Below are 19,274 nucleotides of genomic sequence, written 5' to 3' on the forward strand. Positions count from 1 at the left end.
TAAACTATGTACAAAATAAATATACTATACATACTAGTTTGCTTATTGTGCAAAAGAGCATGATTTATGTCAATTAAGCCAACACAGTTCTGCAATTAACCTTACAAATATTTGCTTAAAATTGGTCTACAATGCAAAATTATGCAGCTCAGATTCAAGAATCATGTCTGGAGGAAACCAGGAACTGTTTATCACCTGCAGTGATGGGTTGTTCTTGAACAAATCTTTAGTAAGTTCCAAAGGCTGATTCATTCATTTAGTGTTGACTGTGCCTGCGCAACATCCAATTCAACAGGAAACAGAAATATTTAGCTCATGTCTCACGTCTTCAAGTGCGAGTCATTTGTTATTTTCGTCAAGTGACATGATACAGATATGAATGACAATAATATTTAATAAAGTATGCTTTAATAAATACACTGTAAATTGCATTAATAAAGCCATAATCATATTGTTTACCTGTTTTGATTTACTTTTTTTTTTTTTTGATTTACTGTTTTGTACAGGTCAGTTTGAGATTCAGAAACCAGAATGTCCAGCACTGGTCCAGCAAACACAAACTCTTCAACATTCGTCATCCAGGTTCAACCAGCAACACAAGCAACACCTGGTACGATGGTGACACATGCTCCCGTGCCTCTTTGGGGAATTCAGGAGTTTCTGAAAGGCCAACCGAAAGCCCTTGGGGTGAGAAATGTCTCATAAACACAAATAATTGACTTTTTTTGGATATATTGCCTTGAGGACTTGGTGGCCATAGGTTTATCATTTACAGAGTAAATAAGTCAACTTTACGGTGTCAAGTCAAGTCATTAACTTTATTTATATAGCGATTTAAAACAGATTGTTTCAAAGCAACTGAACAACATTAATTAGGAAAACAGTGTGTCAATAATGCAAAATGACAGATAAAGGTAGTTTATCATTGAATTCAGTGATATCATCTCTGATCAGTTCAGTTTAAATAATATCTGTGCAAAATAAAATCGCTGTAAATAAAGTGTCCCCAACTAAGTAAGCCAGTATCAGTCACAGAGAGCAATGTGTTAGAAGTTGCAAACTATCAAAAAAAATTAAGTAACCATATCTTGCAAATCCGCAAATACAGTGACATTTACACACGATAGTTTTCCACACTAGCAGAATATATTTTGGGGATATTTTTCAAATACACTTATAACTCCATAACTACAGCTGCCATACATTGATAGTGTATTTTCCATTGTTCCCTCTTTATAAAAGAACATATGTACATTATTTTTTAAACAGACGGTCCAGATAATGATTGGTCTGCTGACACTCCTGATTGGCATTGTGTCTGCATTTAATGAAATTTCCGCCTTTGTCATTAGTGGTGTTCCTTACTGGGGATCTATCATGGTAAGAATTAATTATACAATTAAGTGTTCTGCCCTTTATAATACAAGCTACATATGCCAACGCAAACCTCAGTTTTTGCCTTTGTCTCTCTTCTCAGTACATTACCTCAGGAGCACTCTGCATTGCTGCAGAAAATCAAATAAATTCACCCTCCAGTTTGTGTTTGGTATGTACACAGCTACTGGTTCTTAAACCATGATTATTATTACGATTAATTCATTTATATCAAGTAGAGTACTTTTTAAATCACACTCCAGATACTTTTCTATATACGTTAACATGTTAACACAACGTTTTAAATTACTTTCTAATTTAATGATTGCTTTTATGTTGATGTTGTTGTTTTTATTGTTTTTCTTTCTATAGGTGAATGCTTCACTTGGAATGAACATTTTTAGTACTATAACAGCAGGCATCTCCATTATTTTTATTTCACTGGATTTGGTTATAAGGCCATACCCTTACTGTACCACATACTGTTATGTATTTGGAATGTATCAGGTATGTCAACTTTTACATTCACACTTTATAGAATATAGAAATTATTATACTCACACGTATTTAGTTATAACTAAATAACTATAAGATCACTGTGTGGTCAGTACACAGGTTCACTCAAAAACTGAAATTGCCCCATGATTTACTTAACCTCAAGCTATCCTAGGTGTATATGACTTTATGATAAATATATTACATTATCATAATAACCCCAAGGATAGTAGATTCTGGATGCTGAGCATTCAGTGTACACGTGTGAATAGTAATTATCATTTATATTGTTACTTTTATTTGTGTTATGTTTACATTTTTCTCAGACTCTCTTCATTGGAATCAGGGTGGTGCTGCTGTTATTCGCCGTGCTTGAGTTTATCATCTCCATCTGTCTTTCAGCATTTGCTTGTAAAACCTGCTGTTGTCCTTCTCAGGTGAGTAATGAGCCAAAATCATAGGTTCCCAAACCTCAGGCTTTTACAGCTGCTTTTAACTTTCAGGCTAGGCTTTAGATTTGTATTTTTTTTTTTTTTTTTAAGTTCCTGTTAAGGTACAAATGTACTACACACACGGAAACTGCAATATGTTCTCAAAATCTTTTTCGTAACATTCCCATCAAGTTTTTGAATGTTCAAAAAGTTTGGTCAGTCTTAAAAAAATAATAATAATGTCTTTGTTATTTGAACATTGAACGAACATTCCCATTCTGAAACATTATGAAACTGTTTTGAACTTTTGAATTTTAAAAATCTAAATTAGATGAATGTTCAACTAAAATGCTTAAGGGCAAAACATCTCATGATTGCTGTGTAAATAACTTTCCTTATAACTTAGAGATAACATTATCAGAACATAGCTGAGCTCACATTAACTAAATAATGATGTATATTGTCTTTTTTAATATAAAACTAGTTTCAACTGCTTAACTCATACTCCAATGTCTGGATGGGAGGTGAAGTCAGATTTACCTCACTTTCTGAAGATACATTTATCCTTAAAATATAGATAATTAAACAGACACACATAAGAGCACAAATATTTGAAAAAAACATTTGCTATATTTGTTAAGCATTCAGAAATAAACGCAACCCACAAACACACATTAAAACCTCTTTGGTCAGTCAAATAAACATGCTTTGTTGAGGTTATATTAATCTTATAATCTGTGAAAATGCCCCCATAGTTGCTTCAAGAGACAGAATGAAAGAATTAGATGAGAGGAAAAAAGAGGAACAGAAAGTGCCATCGTTGTTGACTAATGCTGAAGGACAAACACCACAGTCTTGAGCAAGATTCTTCTGAGAAATGTCACTTCTCCCATTCACTGTCCTCTTGTGTTTTTCAGCAATAAGACGGGGACGTTTATCAGATATTGTGCTGTTATTGTAGTCTATAGTGATTTCATATGCATTCTTAGAAATAAAAGTGCTTAAAAGGTTCTTCACAGTGATGCCATAGAAGAACCATTTATTTCTTACCTTTTTTTTATAATCTGAAGAACCTTATTTTGTCACAAAAAAGTTTTTTGTGAAACGTAAAGATGCTAAAGGTTCTTTACGGAACCATTTAGGCAAAAAAGGTTCTTCAATGGCATCATTTATATTTACGAGTGTGTCTGTTCTTCTTCAGGATCAGGGACGACGAGATACCTTCGACATCATGTATCACAGAAATGATTAGCCCCTGGCCTGAGAAACTCTCAAACTGTGCAGCTCATTCAGTCTTCATTCCTTAAAAACTGTATATTTGCTTTGTTTATAAGTAAGCAAACTATCAGAGCTTTGTTGATCATGATATTGTGCTTTATTGCCCTGGTTTGCATGTTTCTTTGAGATAAATGACACAATTAATGTAAAAAATACATGTGTAAGGTTTTTAATTTCAACATAAAATTATATTTTTCACTTGGACAGATTGAAAGTGTGTTTCAATGTTTGCATAGCTAAGAATTTTTAAGATGAATGTGTGCATCTTCCGGATATTTTTAGTGATACAAAAACAGCTAGTTTATGCAGCCTGGCAAACTGGTATTCTTATCATATTATCTAGGTTAATCTGCTGCTAAATTAATACATGTAATGTAAATATAAAGTATAGCTCAAAATAAACACAACTGAGCAACTGAGTAATTATAAAAGTATACAGTAGGTGGACAACCAGAATGGGAAATACCGCCACATGCATTGCCACCGCAGGGCTGTGGCATTAACTGCAAGTCAGTCGCGTGTTAAAATCTTTCACGAAACTACCGCCAGGTGGTGCAAAGCGACGGATTGCAAACTGAATGTAATTATAACATTTTGGTTTGTAAACAGAGATGAGAAGACGAAGTAAAACAACAATAACATTGTAATACAAAATTGCAGCATCCTTAAAAACCATTAGAAAATTTACACTGAGTTATTTTTAAATAAGTGGGACATTCTTAGGCTACAGTCTATGCATCAAAAATTAACAAATGTTTTCAGTTTGGTTCATTCTTGGTAAAAAATAAATAAATAAATAAATAATAATCTTCAGGTTCCATATGCAGTGCGAAATGAGAACGGTCCAGCATTTAGAAATAATCCTTATTATCTCTGTTATTATTCTTGATTTTTCAAACTGCTAAACATTTTTAATCATGCCTTTATTGTGTGACCAAAAATTTAGTATTTTCTGTTTCAGCTGTTTGATCGCGCTGGTACCTCATATTCACTGGAAACAGCTGTTCACTGTGACTTGTTGAAATACAAAGCTAATTTATTTTTTGTTTGTTTTTAATTTACAGTGAACCGAAATAGATGATCAATCTGTTAAAATTTGTTACTGCGGGGTTAACAAATTTACATTATATACTTAGGAACAGAGTCTGGGCCTAATCTAGGCTATGATGTTAACTATTTACAAGTTTCGTGTATGTTTTTATCCATCTTCCTTTTCTTTTTTTTGCATCTGAAAATTACTTTGTGCGTGCGCATTCACTTTGTGTGCTCTGGCGCAGAACCTGCCTCCCGCATTGCTCAGCTGTGGACGATTTCAAAATGTTTGATATAAAGGTTGCGGTCCCATTTTATGCAGGCATTGTTAATTAAAAAAAATAAAAAATAAAAAAAAAGAAGAAGAAGAAGAAAGAATTTAAATTTTCAGTTTTATGCTAACATGCAATCAAGTTCTCCGGATACTATATAAGATACAAGTTCATTTAGGCTAATTAACATGCACTGTGACATTTTACCGTTTAAACATATAAACTCCTTGAGATTTTAAAGTCAGTTTAACAGTATTGAAATTTAAGTTAAATCTAGTATAAAAAAGGATTTAAATGTTTAAATGATTTATATTAATTAATAATATGTTATCTCAACTTTTTTATCATATAACCAAACATTCACTTTTATTATTTTTTAAATCTATTATTCGCTAGCATATCTCCTACACCTCAGTGTTTTTGTTTTTGTTTTTGTTTTTGTTTTTGTTTTTGTTTTTTTGTTTTTTGTTCTTTGTTTTTTAAGGAAGGTGCCACTGTCAGGGGAGTCAAAAGATAATGACATCCTCATTAGAGTTGCCAATTAACTTCAGAAATGGAAAATAAGGGCTTATTGAGATTCTTTCTTGTATTCTTTATTATAGAAAATAAGAAACACTTAAAAATAAGTGTTTATTCTTTAATATGAAATATTTGTGATTCTACTTTTTTTAAGAAAGATATAAATAGGCCTACTTTAAATTAAACACAAGTGGCAGTGATGTTGGCATTTATAATCGTACAAATTATTTATGTTTCAAATAAAATTGTATATATATATATATATATATATATATATATATATATTGTAATAATAAAAACTTCTTAATCATCGGGAAGAAGGAGGCGGGAACCGGCGGACAATCAAATGTCATTTTAATAACAAAATAAAAACAAAACAAATAAAATAAAGAAAACCACTCCGGAGGTCTGCACCCCACTTTTTCTGAAGACCTTTAAGAATTGTGTGTACTGTATATGTACCAGAAATCTCCTGCAGTGCCCTTTGGTCCAGCTGTAAATGACAGAAATGGTTTATTTTTGATGTCCTTGCACTTTACTATGTGATGACAATAGATTCAGACAGAGATCCCAGAGTCCCTTACAAAAACGTATGAAACTTAGAGCACTTCACACAGTTTATGTTTGTAATGATATACAGTATTGTGACTTGGCTATTTCTATGCAAATTAGAATCATTATAAAATGCTCTGAATTCAACTGTCAGTGTTGTTTGCCTGATGCAATTAACGCTCTGCTATTACCGCCCACACCAAGCTGCGTGTTAACAAAATTTTATTTAAAAGGGATGTTTGTGTACATTTTCTAGTAATGCCAAATGATGGAGTAGTCTATTATAACTAGGCACATATCCAGGCACACAGTTTAGTCAAGCATACTTTCACCATTTTAAAGAGCTGATTTACGAATCTGGATCACAGTGATGCTCTACAGATTACTGTACAGAACACAGCCTACTTCTGAAAATCATTGCTATATATATATATAGGTGCTTCTCGAAAAAATTAGAATGTCAAGGAAAAGTTAATTTATATCAGTTATTCAACTCTAATTGTGAAACTACATTTATTACATAAATTCAAGGCACACAGACTGAAGTAGTCTTAGTCTTTGATTCTTTTAGTGAGATGATTTTGGGTTACATTTAACAAAAACCCACCAATTCATGATCTCAACCAATTAGATTATGGTAACATGCAAATAAGGAGTGTAAGTCACAAAAATGTATTGCCAATAAGCTGGCTGTTCACTGAGTGCTTGTATCCAGTCTTGTTAACAGAAAGTTGAGTGGAACAAAAAAGTGTGGAAGAAAAATATGCAAAGCCAACTGAGAGAACCGCAGCCTTATGAGGATTGTCCAGCAAACTGGATTCAGTAATTTTTGAGAAATTTACAAGGAATGCACTGAGGCTGTGGTCAAGGCATCAAGAGCCAAAACACACAGAAGTGTCAAGGAATTTGGCTACAGTTGCCGTATTCCACTTGTTAAACTACTCCTGTACCACAGACAATGTCAGAGGCGTCTTACCTGGGCTAAAGATACGAAATGGACTGTTGCAATTCGTCCAAAGTTCTTTTTTCAGATGAGAGAAAGTTTTGTATTTCATTTGGAAACCAAGGTCCTAGAGTCTGTAGGAAGGGTGGAGAAGCTCATTGCCCAAGTTGCTTGAAGTCCAGTGTTAAGTTTCCACAGTCCGTGATGATTTGGGGTGCAATGTCATCTGCTGGTGTTGGTCCATTGTGTTTTTTGAAAACCAAAGTCACTGCACCCGTTTACCAAGAAATTGTGGAGCACTTTATGCTACCTTCTGCTGACCAGCTTTTTTAAGATGCTGATTTCATTTTCCAGCAGGATTTGCAGAGGTGGGTAGAGTACCCAAAAACTGTACTCAAGTAAAAGTAAAAGTACTTCAAGATATATTTATACTAGTCTGAATAGTTACTTGAGTAAGAGTAAAAGAGTATCAGATGATAAAAAAATCTACTCAAGTAGTTAGTTACTAGTTACTTTGGGTCATATATACTGAGCCTATTTTTATTTAGATGTATAGATAAAATGTATGTAATGTATGTGTGCGTGTATAAATGTATACATTTCATCATCCTTTACTCCAATTTATGTTATTTATTATAAACCCTGTCTGTTTACTACTACTTTACTCTAAACCGGCTATTTTTTTGTCTTTTGGAAGCTGCATTCAACTTGACTCCCCTTTGTTATAAGCCACACACACAACAAACTAATGTCACAGTGGTATCGTGTACTCTAATCGAATGTAGCCCAAGTTATTACCTGTTAAACAGCACATGCGGTGTTCATCTAATAAGTATCTCCATCGTAAGAAAATAATAGCCTTTGTGTAATGAGTATCTATTGTGATGAGTACTGATTTATGCCTGTAGGTGGCAGTAATGTATTGTATAAAATGAAGTGCATTCCCTAGAGGAAGAGTTGGTAATGGAGACATGCTTTGTGTGCCACATGGAATAAAGACGCCAGTACCATCTTTTCTTTATATCTTTATTTGTTGTCTCTGAACAATACATGGTACCAGGAGTGGGGTTTGCAAAGCCCAATGGATGCCATTAAACCACCGGGATCGTTGAAGTTGTGTGGAAATGTTGATGCACATTGGAGGACATTTCTCTGCAGTCTTAAGCAAGCTCTGTCGATTTCTCCGCATTTGCTTTCAATACGATGCAGTTCCATAGCGACGTTTTCAACGCTGCTGATATTCTTAAACGTTACAGCTGAACCACTTCAGACGCTCAGCGCGTGCGGTAGGGAACTGAACGAATCATTCAAACTGATTCATGAACCAATTCACTCGTTTGCCAATTGGTTTGATCAAGCCTTTGAACAGAATTGACTCAAAAGAATGAATCATTCGCGAATGGGCATCGCTCATTGTCCAGAGAAAAGTAGACGGCGCGTTTAGAATAAACTAAAGCATTTTTAACATTTATTGCATTAAGATAAAGTAACGAGAGGAGCGTAGCCCACAGTAACAAAGTAAAAGTACAGATTTTTCCAAAAAAATTTACTCAAGTAAGAGTAAAAGTACCCATCTTTAAATATACTCCAAAAAGTATTAGTTACCCCAAAAAAATTACTCAAGTAAATGTAACAAAGTAAATGTAACTCGTTACTACCCACCTCTTAGGATTTGGCACCTACCCACACTGCCAAAAGCACCAAAAGGCTATTGGCTATTTCTATGCAAATTAGAATCATTATAAAATGCTCTGAATTCAACTGTCAGTGTTGTTTGCCTGATGCAATTAACGCTCTACTATTACCACCCACACCAAGCTGCGTGTTAACAAAATTTTATTTAAAAGGGATGTTTGTGTTCATTTTCTAGTGATAATGCCTATATATATGACTATATATATGACTATATATAGTCTATTATAGCTAGGCACATATCCAGGCACACAGTTTAGTCAAGCATACTTTCAGCATTTTAAAGAGCCGATTTAGGAATCTGGATCACAGTGATGCTCTACAGCATCTTACCTGGGCTAAAAAAAAAAAAAAAAAAAGCAGCGTTTCAGGTGGGGATTATACAGTTTTTGCTTTGTTTGCCTGGGAGTGGAGCATGCAGAGTCAGCTCTTGAGGGGGCCGACTGCCCGCATTGTGAGCGGCTTGCCCTGCATTTTCTTTGGTCCCGGAGGGCTCTCTTCACCGAGGAAGCCTTTGCTAGCGTTCCCCGCGGTACTGGTCCCGCTTCCGTTGAAGCGGAAGATCACATGAGATCTGAGGATATCACAGAGCTCAGGAGGACTGCTGATTTGTCTCTCCGTGCTACCGAAGAGACCACTCGTGCTATTGGTCGGTCTATGGCAGCCATGGTAGCAGCAGAGAGACATTTGTGGCTCACCCTGTCTGACATGAGAAAAAAGTGTCTTCGGGCCTGTTCATGACCCTGTTAATTCTGTCGTTGACAGGTACTAGGAGGCAGCCATGATCGAGCGTTTTTTGTTGAAGTCATTACGAGACGCTGTGTGGCAGTGCCAAACTTCCGGAATCTCTGGCATGCTCTTGCTTCATCCTTTGAGGCTAAATGCAAGCTTCGCCGCTTGTGCTTTTATGCTTACTGGTCTCTGATGTCACCCGCCTATGACATCTCGCCCATACATTGGACTGATTACACATGTAGTTCAGAGTCATCATGCTAGAGGTGGTCTCCAAAGCATTCTCAGACAAAGCGCCCACTCTTATTCCCTCCAGACTGGACTAGTGTAATGTTCTCCTGGCGGGCCTTCCTGCATGTACTGTCAAGCCTCTGCAATTGATCCAGATTGCAGCAGCGAGGGTTGTCTTCAATGAGCCAAAAAAAGCTAATGTTACTCCTCTCCTCATCAGGTTACACTGACTACCAGTAGCCGCTCGCATCAAATTCAAGGTACTGATGCTTGCCTACAAGACGACCACTGGCATGGCGCCAAAATACCTAAACTCACTGGTTAAATCTTATGTGCCTTTCCAGAAGTTTGCGCTCTGCAAGTGAACGGCGCCTTGTGGTGCCGTCCCAAAGAAATTCAAAATCACTCTTACGGACCTTTTCCTTGGCTGTGCCCAGCTGGTGGAATGACCTCCCAATCTCAATTCGTACAGCTGAGTCTTTACTCATTTTCAAGAAACATCTAATGACTCATATTTTTTTTGCCTGCACTTAACCAACTAATACTAGCACTTTTCCTTTTCTTGTCTTTTCATTTATAAAAAAAAAACAAAAAAACCTGGCTATGCGTTCTATACTAGACTAACTGAAACTTGTCATGGCACTTGTATACTGTTGTTGTTCTCTTGTTGACCTGACTGTTTCTATTGTTCTCATTTGTAAGTCGCTTTGGATAAAAGCTTCTGCTAAATGATTAAATGTTAAATGTATTACCTCGAGGAACCAGGTTTACATACATAACCTTAGACGTTTTCTAAAAGAAAAAAAAAAAGAAACCTCAAGAACACTTGCTTCTCCAATCTTTTGTATTCTATCTATTTGTTATCTTTTTATTTATTATAAAATTAGCAAAAGCAAAAAGGTCTCTAACAGTAGCTTGCTCTATTTTTTCTCTATTCAGTTTTCTTTTTATTTATTATAATAAAAAAATTGCTACTTTTACTGCATTAAGCTGACTTAGACTTGATATCGCAATTGCATATCATTGCTCTTTTGTTGATTTGTTTAAGAGTCCTAAGACCGCACACTCACTTGCAGGTGATCCTTTATTTACCTATGTATGCCTCTTTATGCAACAAACCATAAACTATAACTTTTGCCTAAATAACTCCTAATTTGCTGCTTTCCAATAGTACGTAGTTGTTAAATTTAGGTTTTGGTTAGGTTTAGGGATGTAGCATGTGGTCATACAGAATATATGAAGTACTAATAAACCACCAATATATGAATAATATGCATGCTAATAAGCAACTAGTTAATAGTCAGAATTGGTCCTCTACTAAAGTGTTAACATACACACACACACACACACACACACACACACACACACACACACAAAGGTTAGGACTCTCATCTAGCAAGTATATGTGGGACAGTCTTAGTGTTCCTGGGTGGCACAAAATTAGTTTTCTCAAGCATTTTCCTTCCTGTAATTTATTTATCCAGTCAACCCTCCTGCTTCAAGGTCATTCTTTCTCTCTTTCTCCTCTTCCCTTTCTCTCTGCAGATCCTGGCACACAGTCCCTGATCAATATCCCAAACACTGAGCTTTAATACCCTCTAAACACCACCTGCCAAAATATTTATGTTACCATGTCTCAAAACACTGAGGGAGACAGTGAGACGATAAACCTTAATCTGATTTCGCTGATGTTCCAAATAGTTATTTCTGCCCCTTTTCCATCCTTTGTTTCTGTCTTTTCATGTAGATACATCACCCAGAGAATATGTTCTTCTTTTAACATTGTTGTTATTATTAACTATAACTAAAAAAAAAAAAAAAAAAAAAAAAAAGTACATTAGATGAAAATTAATCTAAAAGTAAATGTTGAAATGTTGCATGCCTACTGAATAAAGATTAAATTGAAACTGAAATAAAATTATTTAGAAGTATTCAAATTCAAGTATTTAACTATAATACTAAATATTAAAGTAACACTGTTCATTTCTCATTTCTGCATACTGAAAAGAAGGTAATGACTGCTGGAAAATTATTGTTGTTGTTAGTAGTAGTAGTGTATTAGTAGTAGTATTGGAAGACTATATCATATCACATTAGGAGGCTTTTCAGCCAAATATGCAACATATCCTTCTCACTGTAATTAATCAGTAACTGAATTTAAGATACTATATTTATGGTATCCAGGATGATGCATAGACAATACTCAATGAGGTCATGTATCTACAATTTACTGCAGTCTAAAATATTTATAAAGGCATATTCATGTGTTGTGTTTCACATACTATTACAAAAAGAGCAGGCAAACAGTCTGGCTATGTTCAGAATGGAATAATGGTAAAAAGTGTTGCACAGTTTTTACCATTATTCCATTCTGAACATAGCCAGACTGTGGTCAACTTTTGAACACCTTGTAGTTATAGGGATAAGATGCTTCCCCCAATATCTTCCTCAATGTTCCCTCTCCTCTTATAAAACACACCATGAGGACATGGCTGGAGCAGAAGCTCCTTTTTAAGTTGTGTTATAGGTGTTCATTGCATTGACCGAGTCTTTGTCTTGTGTGTCACTATTTCATTTTTATTGTCAGCAGGGTGTCATTAAAGCCTGTATGTCAGATATAAGTTACATTCTATCAGTCTATTAAGCTGTTTGAACGACTGACCCTTCTGATTTGTGTGAAGTCATCTGAAATTAACTGCACATGGCTTCATTATTCGGAGACGGAGCAGAACAGGGGTGAAGCAGAGGCATTAAGGGTGGCAGACGTCCCTTTGTGTGTCCTTTTGTGCGTAACATGCAAATGAGGCGAGAGAGAAGGAGAGGTCAGGGTGGACATCACTCATTGTCATATAACAAGTGCTTGTTCCGTGATGGGGTATTAAATGCTGCATCTCTTTTAGCGCTTTTCTGTAGCAGTTACACACACAAAAAATCTCTGTCACTCTGGAAGGATCGCAAAGAGGTCAGTTCAGACAATAAAAAAAAGCTTAATCTAATGTGTGTATCACTTATTAATCATTTTTGTAAGAAAGCTATAAATGCTTCTAAGGTTATGCAGCTCACACCGGCTGATCTCATGTCAGTATGCTTGTTTATCCAGAAATGGCTGATGGTTGAATTATGATATGGAAGGGTGTTCCAGGATCGGCTTTATTGTTGTCTTCCTACAGCTCTATAAATATTTTAGATTGTAGGCAATAACCGTCCCATAAATGCTCCCTTCAACTGTCTGTGGTATGTACACCAGCCCTATACTGATTTAAAGGCCATTACAGCTCACATTCTTACCAGGGATAAATTCACAACTATACCCATTCATTTTCTGGCAGTGAAAGGTCGGGCAGGGTGACGTCAGGGTGACTGTCAGATTGACACCTTGCTGAACTCAGTCCAGCAATAAACCTAGCTGAGTTCCAGAGATTTAGCATAAAGAAATTAGTTTGTGATATATATCTATTAATATAATCATGCACTGTAAAGATATGCACAAACAATTGAATTCTACAAAATACGTAATTTACAAGAGCCAGTATGAATGTTAATATGAAATATTTGTTTTAGGTGTGCTGTAGAATGCAACAAGACGTGGGCTTCAGAAATTGTATAAAGTGCTGAGAAGAGAAACTCGTTTTATATACATTGCTGCCCCCTAGTGGTCAGATTTATGTCAGTACAAACAGCACAACTATAAGTAGCTTTTAGGCTATTTCTATTTTTATTTTATTATTTCACTTTATTTAACTTTACACATTTTTTTTCCATTGCTGAATAAAAAAAACCCCACAAGAGTCAGTTTTTTTTTTCAGTAGAGGTTTCGTAACTTAGACTGTAGCCTTCAAATAAATCAGTTGTTCAACATTTAACATTTTAATGACTCTTGATACAAAGGAAGAATTGTAATACTCTCTAGACGAAGCTATTCAATACAAAATATGCAAAAAAAAAAAAAAAAAAAAAAAAAATATATATATATATATATATATATAATATATATATATATATATATATATATATATATATATATATATAATAAAATAACACCTGTATTTACATGATCATTGAGTATACAAGTTAGCCTAGCACAGTACACATACCAGTCAACCACCCCCCCCCCCCCCCATGCATGTTTGCCCTGAGTTTTTGTTGAATAGCGCTTGACGGATGCGTTTGACCACTTTAAGTTCATCACGCAATGTTAAATATGAAAGGATCCACTATAAACAGTCACACAATACTGTCTTGAATAGAATATTTACCAAAGATCACTTAAAAAATGAAAATAGCCTACTGTGTGTGTGTGTGTGTGTGTGTGTGTGTGTGTGTGTGTGTGAGAGAGAGAGAGAGAGAGAGAGAGAGAGAGAGATGAAGAGAGAGAGAGAGAGAGAGAGAGTGCACGCACTAATGCGTTCAAGATGGGAATGACCCTTCATTATGCATTTATGTTTATTTATTTATTATATATATCACTGTTTCATGATGTCACAGACCCAGTCTGTATAAAAGGTCTCACCCTGGCAGAATCAATCTCTGTATTTGAGTGATGTTCACAACTGAGACGTGAGACAGAGTGAATTCTGCGAATACAAACTTAGCAACACTTGTACAAACGCCAGTCCGTATAGATCAAGATATATTAAATCTGTACAGACAGTGTGTATCAGATAACATTACAGTTTAATCTGACATTACCAGATACGTATTGCTTATCTGTCATTATGAGAACCACAGACACACACTCAAAAAAATGACTCTTTAAACTTACTTAAGTCAATTATGGACAGTGGTTCCACACAACCAAATTGTGTTTTGATAACATTAATGGAATTTTTGAATCTATGCAAACTCCTTGTGTTGTGACAACACAACTGAATGAGGTAGAATCTATGTGAAATAGTAATGTTCAACCAACTCAATTTATTGACTTTGCTTCAACTTAAACTGGTTAAGTTAACTCAACATGTTTTGGTTTATTACAATCTAGCCAAATTTGTTTCACTCTATCAACATAAGGAGGTTTGTTTCAAATTACTCATTTCAATTATGGACAGTGGTTCCACACAATTAGTTCTAGTTACTTTAACACAATATTTTCTTTTTGAAGTTACTCCCTTCAACAAAGCATTTTTTGTATGTTTTGTCTTGTAATGAGACAAAAGACAAGATGTCACAAATGATCAAAGTGTATTTGTTAAACAAGCAATAAATAATTACACACAGTAAAATACAGTTTAAACCACATTACAAAATTACACAAAATAGCAAATACAATTCTAATTGGCATTCATGGGTAACCAATCAAACCTTATTCCAGGAACAGAAACTGGCTCCAGAAATAACTTCTTCAGTATTCCAAATGTGTACCTGAATTCAGGAGGGTTGCTCAAGTTCAGTCCATAAATCAGTCCCAGCAACATGGTTTTGCAGACTGTAAACTGCTATAGGTCCTGAAGAACTGTATCCTTTAAAACTCCAACTTCTGCTGGACTGTCTTCAATGATGCAGCTTCAAATAGATTCCCAGGAGTCTTCTGGATCACCTCCTGACTGCTGGCAACGTCTGTATCCTAGAAGTATTTAAAAGCATGGAGAACTCAAATTATTGTGTATTAACTTTAACAAATAATTTATTAACCTTGAACTCACCATATACTCCATACTGCTAGGGTCTTCATTTGGATACTTCAATTTCATTAGTCTGAAGATGAAAACAACAAAATTTAGCCTTTGTTTTTTTTTTTCTAAAATGACATGAAAAAAAGTCAGTCATTCATCTTCTTATGGGAAATCCAGGCAAGCAGTCAAGATGGGATTCTGACAAACATTACAGTGGAAAATGTTACACATCTGGACCCTGTATGGTTAACAACAGAACTGGAATGTTCCCAGACCCAGAAACATAGTAAGGACATCAGTAAAACAGTCCATGTGACACCAGTGGTTCAACCATAATTTTACAAAGTAAACAAAAATACTTTTTTGTGCAAACAAAATTAAAACAGCGACTTTATTCAACAATTCTTCTCCAAATCGCATCTTCCACCATTATCAACAGCACGTAAATAATTCATGCACATGGTGCTGCTGACCTACAACACGCCTGCACTGAGCCTTGATTACACGCAGAGGAAAGCAATGTTCATGCCTCTTGTTACTGTCCATAATGGCAGAATATGTGATTTGGAGAAGAATTGTTGATTAAAGTCGCTATTTTTGTTTTCTTTGCACAAAATGTATTCTTGTACCTTTGTAAAAGTGTGGTTGAAGCATTGATGCCACATGGACTGTTTACTGATGTCCTTACTATGACTCTGGGAACATTTCAGTTGCATTGCAGCCTTTATGGAGGTTCAGAAATCTCTCGCATTTTCATAAAAATATTAGGGATGCACCAATTGACTGGCCATAAATTGGAAACCAGACGGTTTTTGCTTTAAATACGCAATTGGTAATCGGCCGGTCTTTGGAATTTTTTTCAGCCGATTTTTCCGGAAGTGCGCCCGCGTGCTCCGACTACATTACTTCTGTGTGAAAGCAAAACACATCCCGGGATTGATTCCAGCATTGAACTCGGGTCGGGGACGTAGTAACATTGCTGGGTTCAATCCCGGGACAAGCGCTGTGTGAACAAAAGCCAGATCTAATGCCGTGTCGTAGTGATGACATTATCGTGTGACTCTTTTACTGGCTGTTTTGAAGGAAGATCAACGTTCACTGAAGAAAAAAAAAAAGTGCAAACTGTATGAAGCAGAGATCAGTTAGTTCCTCACTTTCCACGGTGACACCGAGATCGTTCGCCAGATTCAGTGAAAGTATTACATGCCTAATGTTTTCGACTCGTACATTACACGTCACGCCCTGATGTCACGTGTCGTTACGGGATCTGTATTTGCCGGAATCGCAGTGTGAAAGGGGCTTTATTGAGCTTTCCCTCAATTTTGGGACTGTAGACTGTGGACTGTCCTTCCTTCTTGTTTGTTGCTTAAAGATAAAAAAAAAAAATCGTCCAGTTTGCTTGTAAAAGAAATCGGTATCGGCCATGAAAATCATGATCGGGGCATCCTTAAAAAATATCATAATTTGTGCTCTGAAGATGAATGATGGTCTTACGGGTTTGAAACGACATGAGGGTGAATAATGACATGTTTATTTTTGGGCGATCTAGCCATTTAAACACACCTGAACCAGCTAATCAAGGTTCTTGGGAATTTTAAAACAAAAAAGTCTTACCTGAAAGTTCCAGGCAGGTGTGTTAGAGCTGAACCCCACAGAACACTGGCTTTCCTAGAGCAGGTCTGGACACCCCTGCCTTGCATCAAAATAAATCTATCAGTTTATAGATCTACCACATATTTTGTATTTATTGTATTAATAAACCTTATCTTATCTGTCTTTTTTTGTCAATTTCCAGTAACCAGTGAGAGAATAATGTTTTAATACAAGGTTGTGTTGAGTGCAGTTGTTCTTACCTGTGTAGTGGCACCAAGAGGGGTTTCAGTATTTGTCCAAGGTCTCTTCTTCAGTATGAAAACATCTTCGTAAATTTTGCAGTCCGAATCAAGTTTGGCAAAGATTAGTTGATTCTAATGGGCCTATGGTAATTCTGGATGTCTCAAATTCTGCACAAACCTGTACACATGAAGTGCAATGTGTTACAAAAAAAAAAAAAAAATTGAACAGCAAAAACCAATTCAATGATCAAAATATTAAGTGATTTATTTGTGTGAAGTGATGAATAGTGTCATGTTTACCATTCCTAAAGGAGGACCTGATTACATATCTGGGAGCATATGTATAATGTGAACAGCTCAGAGTAGTGTCCGGTTTAAAGTCATTGTATGACCACACCGCCATGTTCATAAACAAAGCTTCAAATACTCCCACTGTGCTGAGCCAGGGCTCTCACAACTCGGTCAACATCTCATGGTTGGACATTTATTGATTATTTATCTTTTTAAATTAGTTAAAATAATACATATTATAACAAATAAAGGTAATTACTTCACTTTTAAAGTCATTATGTATTACTAATACAAATTAATTTATACAAAATATATTTGGCACACAAAATGAGATAAGAGAGAAACTCCTATTCGCCATTTGATTAGTTATATGAGGAAGTAGCTGAATGACAAATCATTCTGTCTCTTAACATCTCTTATTGTAAGCCATATGTATAATATAAAGTAAAGGTAAGTGATAGGACGTTTTATTTTTGGATAAACATTTTATTAATAAATACAATCTCTCTTAAAATACCTTATTGGGTTATGATAATCAAAACAGTTTGGTTTGATCTAGCGCAGAACTAAGACTTTAATGAAATATTTCCCCCACTTATAAAATGATTTTATTATTAGCTAGCTCCATACCGGAGAGCTGCTTTATAAAAGGAAATCAAGTTATAATTCTAGCGACACTTACTCTGTATTTTCATGTTTAATATTGAAAAGCTATCGATTGCATAAAGGACTGTTATATAAATAAACGTGACTGGACTTTTCTTTACTGGAGTGCCTGGAGAACCTCAGAGTTCGTGCAAACATCCATATCTCTGTGTTCTTAAGAGCTGCTTTTACATCGCGGTCAGTTTTTTGTTGTGTTTATGCAGTTATTGAGAGGAAGGCGTGCAGTATATATTTACATATTCATCCAAGGTTCGGATCGGGTCGGTTTGCCTCAAACTGAAGTGCTATCTTCTTCTTTTTAATTGAATCAGGAGAGTGTATTACAATCTTGCGCTACAGCGCCACACTGGTCAAACTGCATTAATGCAGGCTTTCAAATCAGGCAGATACGAGATCAAACCACTAACGTTACTCAAAAACATTTGCTGAAAATTTTATTTTTATCGTCGACGTTGTCGATAATGTCGAGTAATTGTTTCAGCCCTAGTGTATATATATATATATACTAAAGTAAATACATTACAGAGAGTCGTGCGCTTTCACATCTCCCAACGCTTCAAAATCATCTATTAACGGTGCAATAAACCGATTACACAATACTAGACTGCAAAACAAAAGCACCTCAAAACAGAAACTCTAAGAGAAATTAAAGACTTTGACTTAACACAATAAAAACTTTAGATTTTCTTACCTGACTGATACCTCTTGCTCCCCTCCACACCGTCATCAAATGCGTTGGAAATCGTCACTTCCGGTTTTTTTTGAATCACGAAATTAAACCCTTTACGTTACTTTAACGATTGATAATTAAGTAAAATTTAAAATTAAACATTTTAAGTTGATTAAACACAATACAATTGTGTTTTGTCGGAAAACTAAATATATTTGTGTTGTTTTAACAAAACATATATGTGTAAAACGAACAGTGCCGGAAAACCATTTTTTTGAGTGCAATGTCCACAGACGTGAGAGAGGTCCTTCTGGGGGGTTTACGTCAACGACACCTTCTACTTCGGTGACAGCTACTGGGCATCACCAGATGATAAAGATGTGCAGCTGGACACCGACCTTATCAGCGGCAGAGCATCTCGAGAGTTAGATTGCAGCTGGAGGTTTAACAGTGATCATGTCTCAGGCAGAAAAACTACAGTCCAGGAGAGATGTGTGTGCAGCTGGAGGTTAATGCTAGTGACAACATCTCAGTCTGTAAAGTGAATGATTTGCAGCTAGAGATGAACAGGAACGACAGGCATCTCAGAGTTGAAGAGCCCCTACGTTGGTGTCTGAAGATCTGAGCGACCCAGCAGGAACATCAGTGG

General features: G+C 35.7%; 1 protein-coding gene and 1 long non-coding RNA gene across 2 annotated transcripts; one reads left to right on the top strand and one right to left on the bottom strand.

Annotated features, from left to right (window-relative positions):
- The first annotated feature begins 500 nt into the window (after positions 1-500).
- On the top strand, positions 501-3,223 carry LOC113100301 (membrane-spanning 4-domains subfamily A member 4A-like). The gene is made up of 6 exons (XM_026265087.1): positions 501-687; positions 1,270-1,380; positions 1,478-1,546; positions 1,747-1,881; positions 2,196-2,306; positions 3,218-3,223. Exons 1-6 carry the CDS (start codon positions 532-534, stop codon positions 3,221-3,223), a joined length of 588 nt encoding a protein of 195 aa, XP_026120872.1. The 5' UTR covers positions 501-531.
- An 11,492-nt stretch (positions 3,224-14,715) lies between these two features.
- On the bottom strand, positions 14,716-15,251 carry LOC113100302 (uncharacterized). Its single transcript, XR_003289595.1, has 2 exons — positions 15,194-15,251; positions 14,716-15,114 (listed from the first exon to the last, which is right to left on the bottom strand). It is a non-coding gene; the product is annotated as an uncharacterized LOC113100302 (long non-coding RNA).
- Between the last annotated feature and the right edge of the window lie 4,023 nt (positions 15,252-19,274).

This window comes from Carassius auratus, unplaced genomic scaffold (genome assembly GCF_003368295.1).
Source record: "Carassius auratus strain Wakin unplaced genomic scaffold, ASM336829v1 scaf_tig00217234, whole genome shotgun sequence".
NCBI classification, from domain to species: domain Eukaryota; kingdom Metazoa; phylum Chordata; class Actinopteri; order Cypriniformes; family Cyprinidae; genus Carassius; species Carassius auratus.

What these genes read in the sequence shown, in the direction of transcription:
- LOC113100301 (XM_026265087.1), top strand. Translation starts at nt 532, where the DNA reads ATGTCCAGCACTGGTCCAGCAAACACAAACTCTTCAACATTCGTCATC. An exon ending in CTTACTGGGGATCTATCATG is followed by an intron (nt 1,381 to 1,477) that starts GTAAGAATTAAT and finishes CTCTCTTCTCAG; the next exon opens with TACATTACCTCAGGAGCACT. An exon ending in CACCCTCCAGTTTGTGTTTG is followed by an intron (nt 1,547 to 1,746) that starts GTATGTACACAG and finishes TTCTTTCTATAG; the next exon opens with GTGAATGCTTCACTTGGAAT.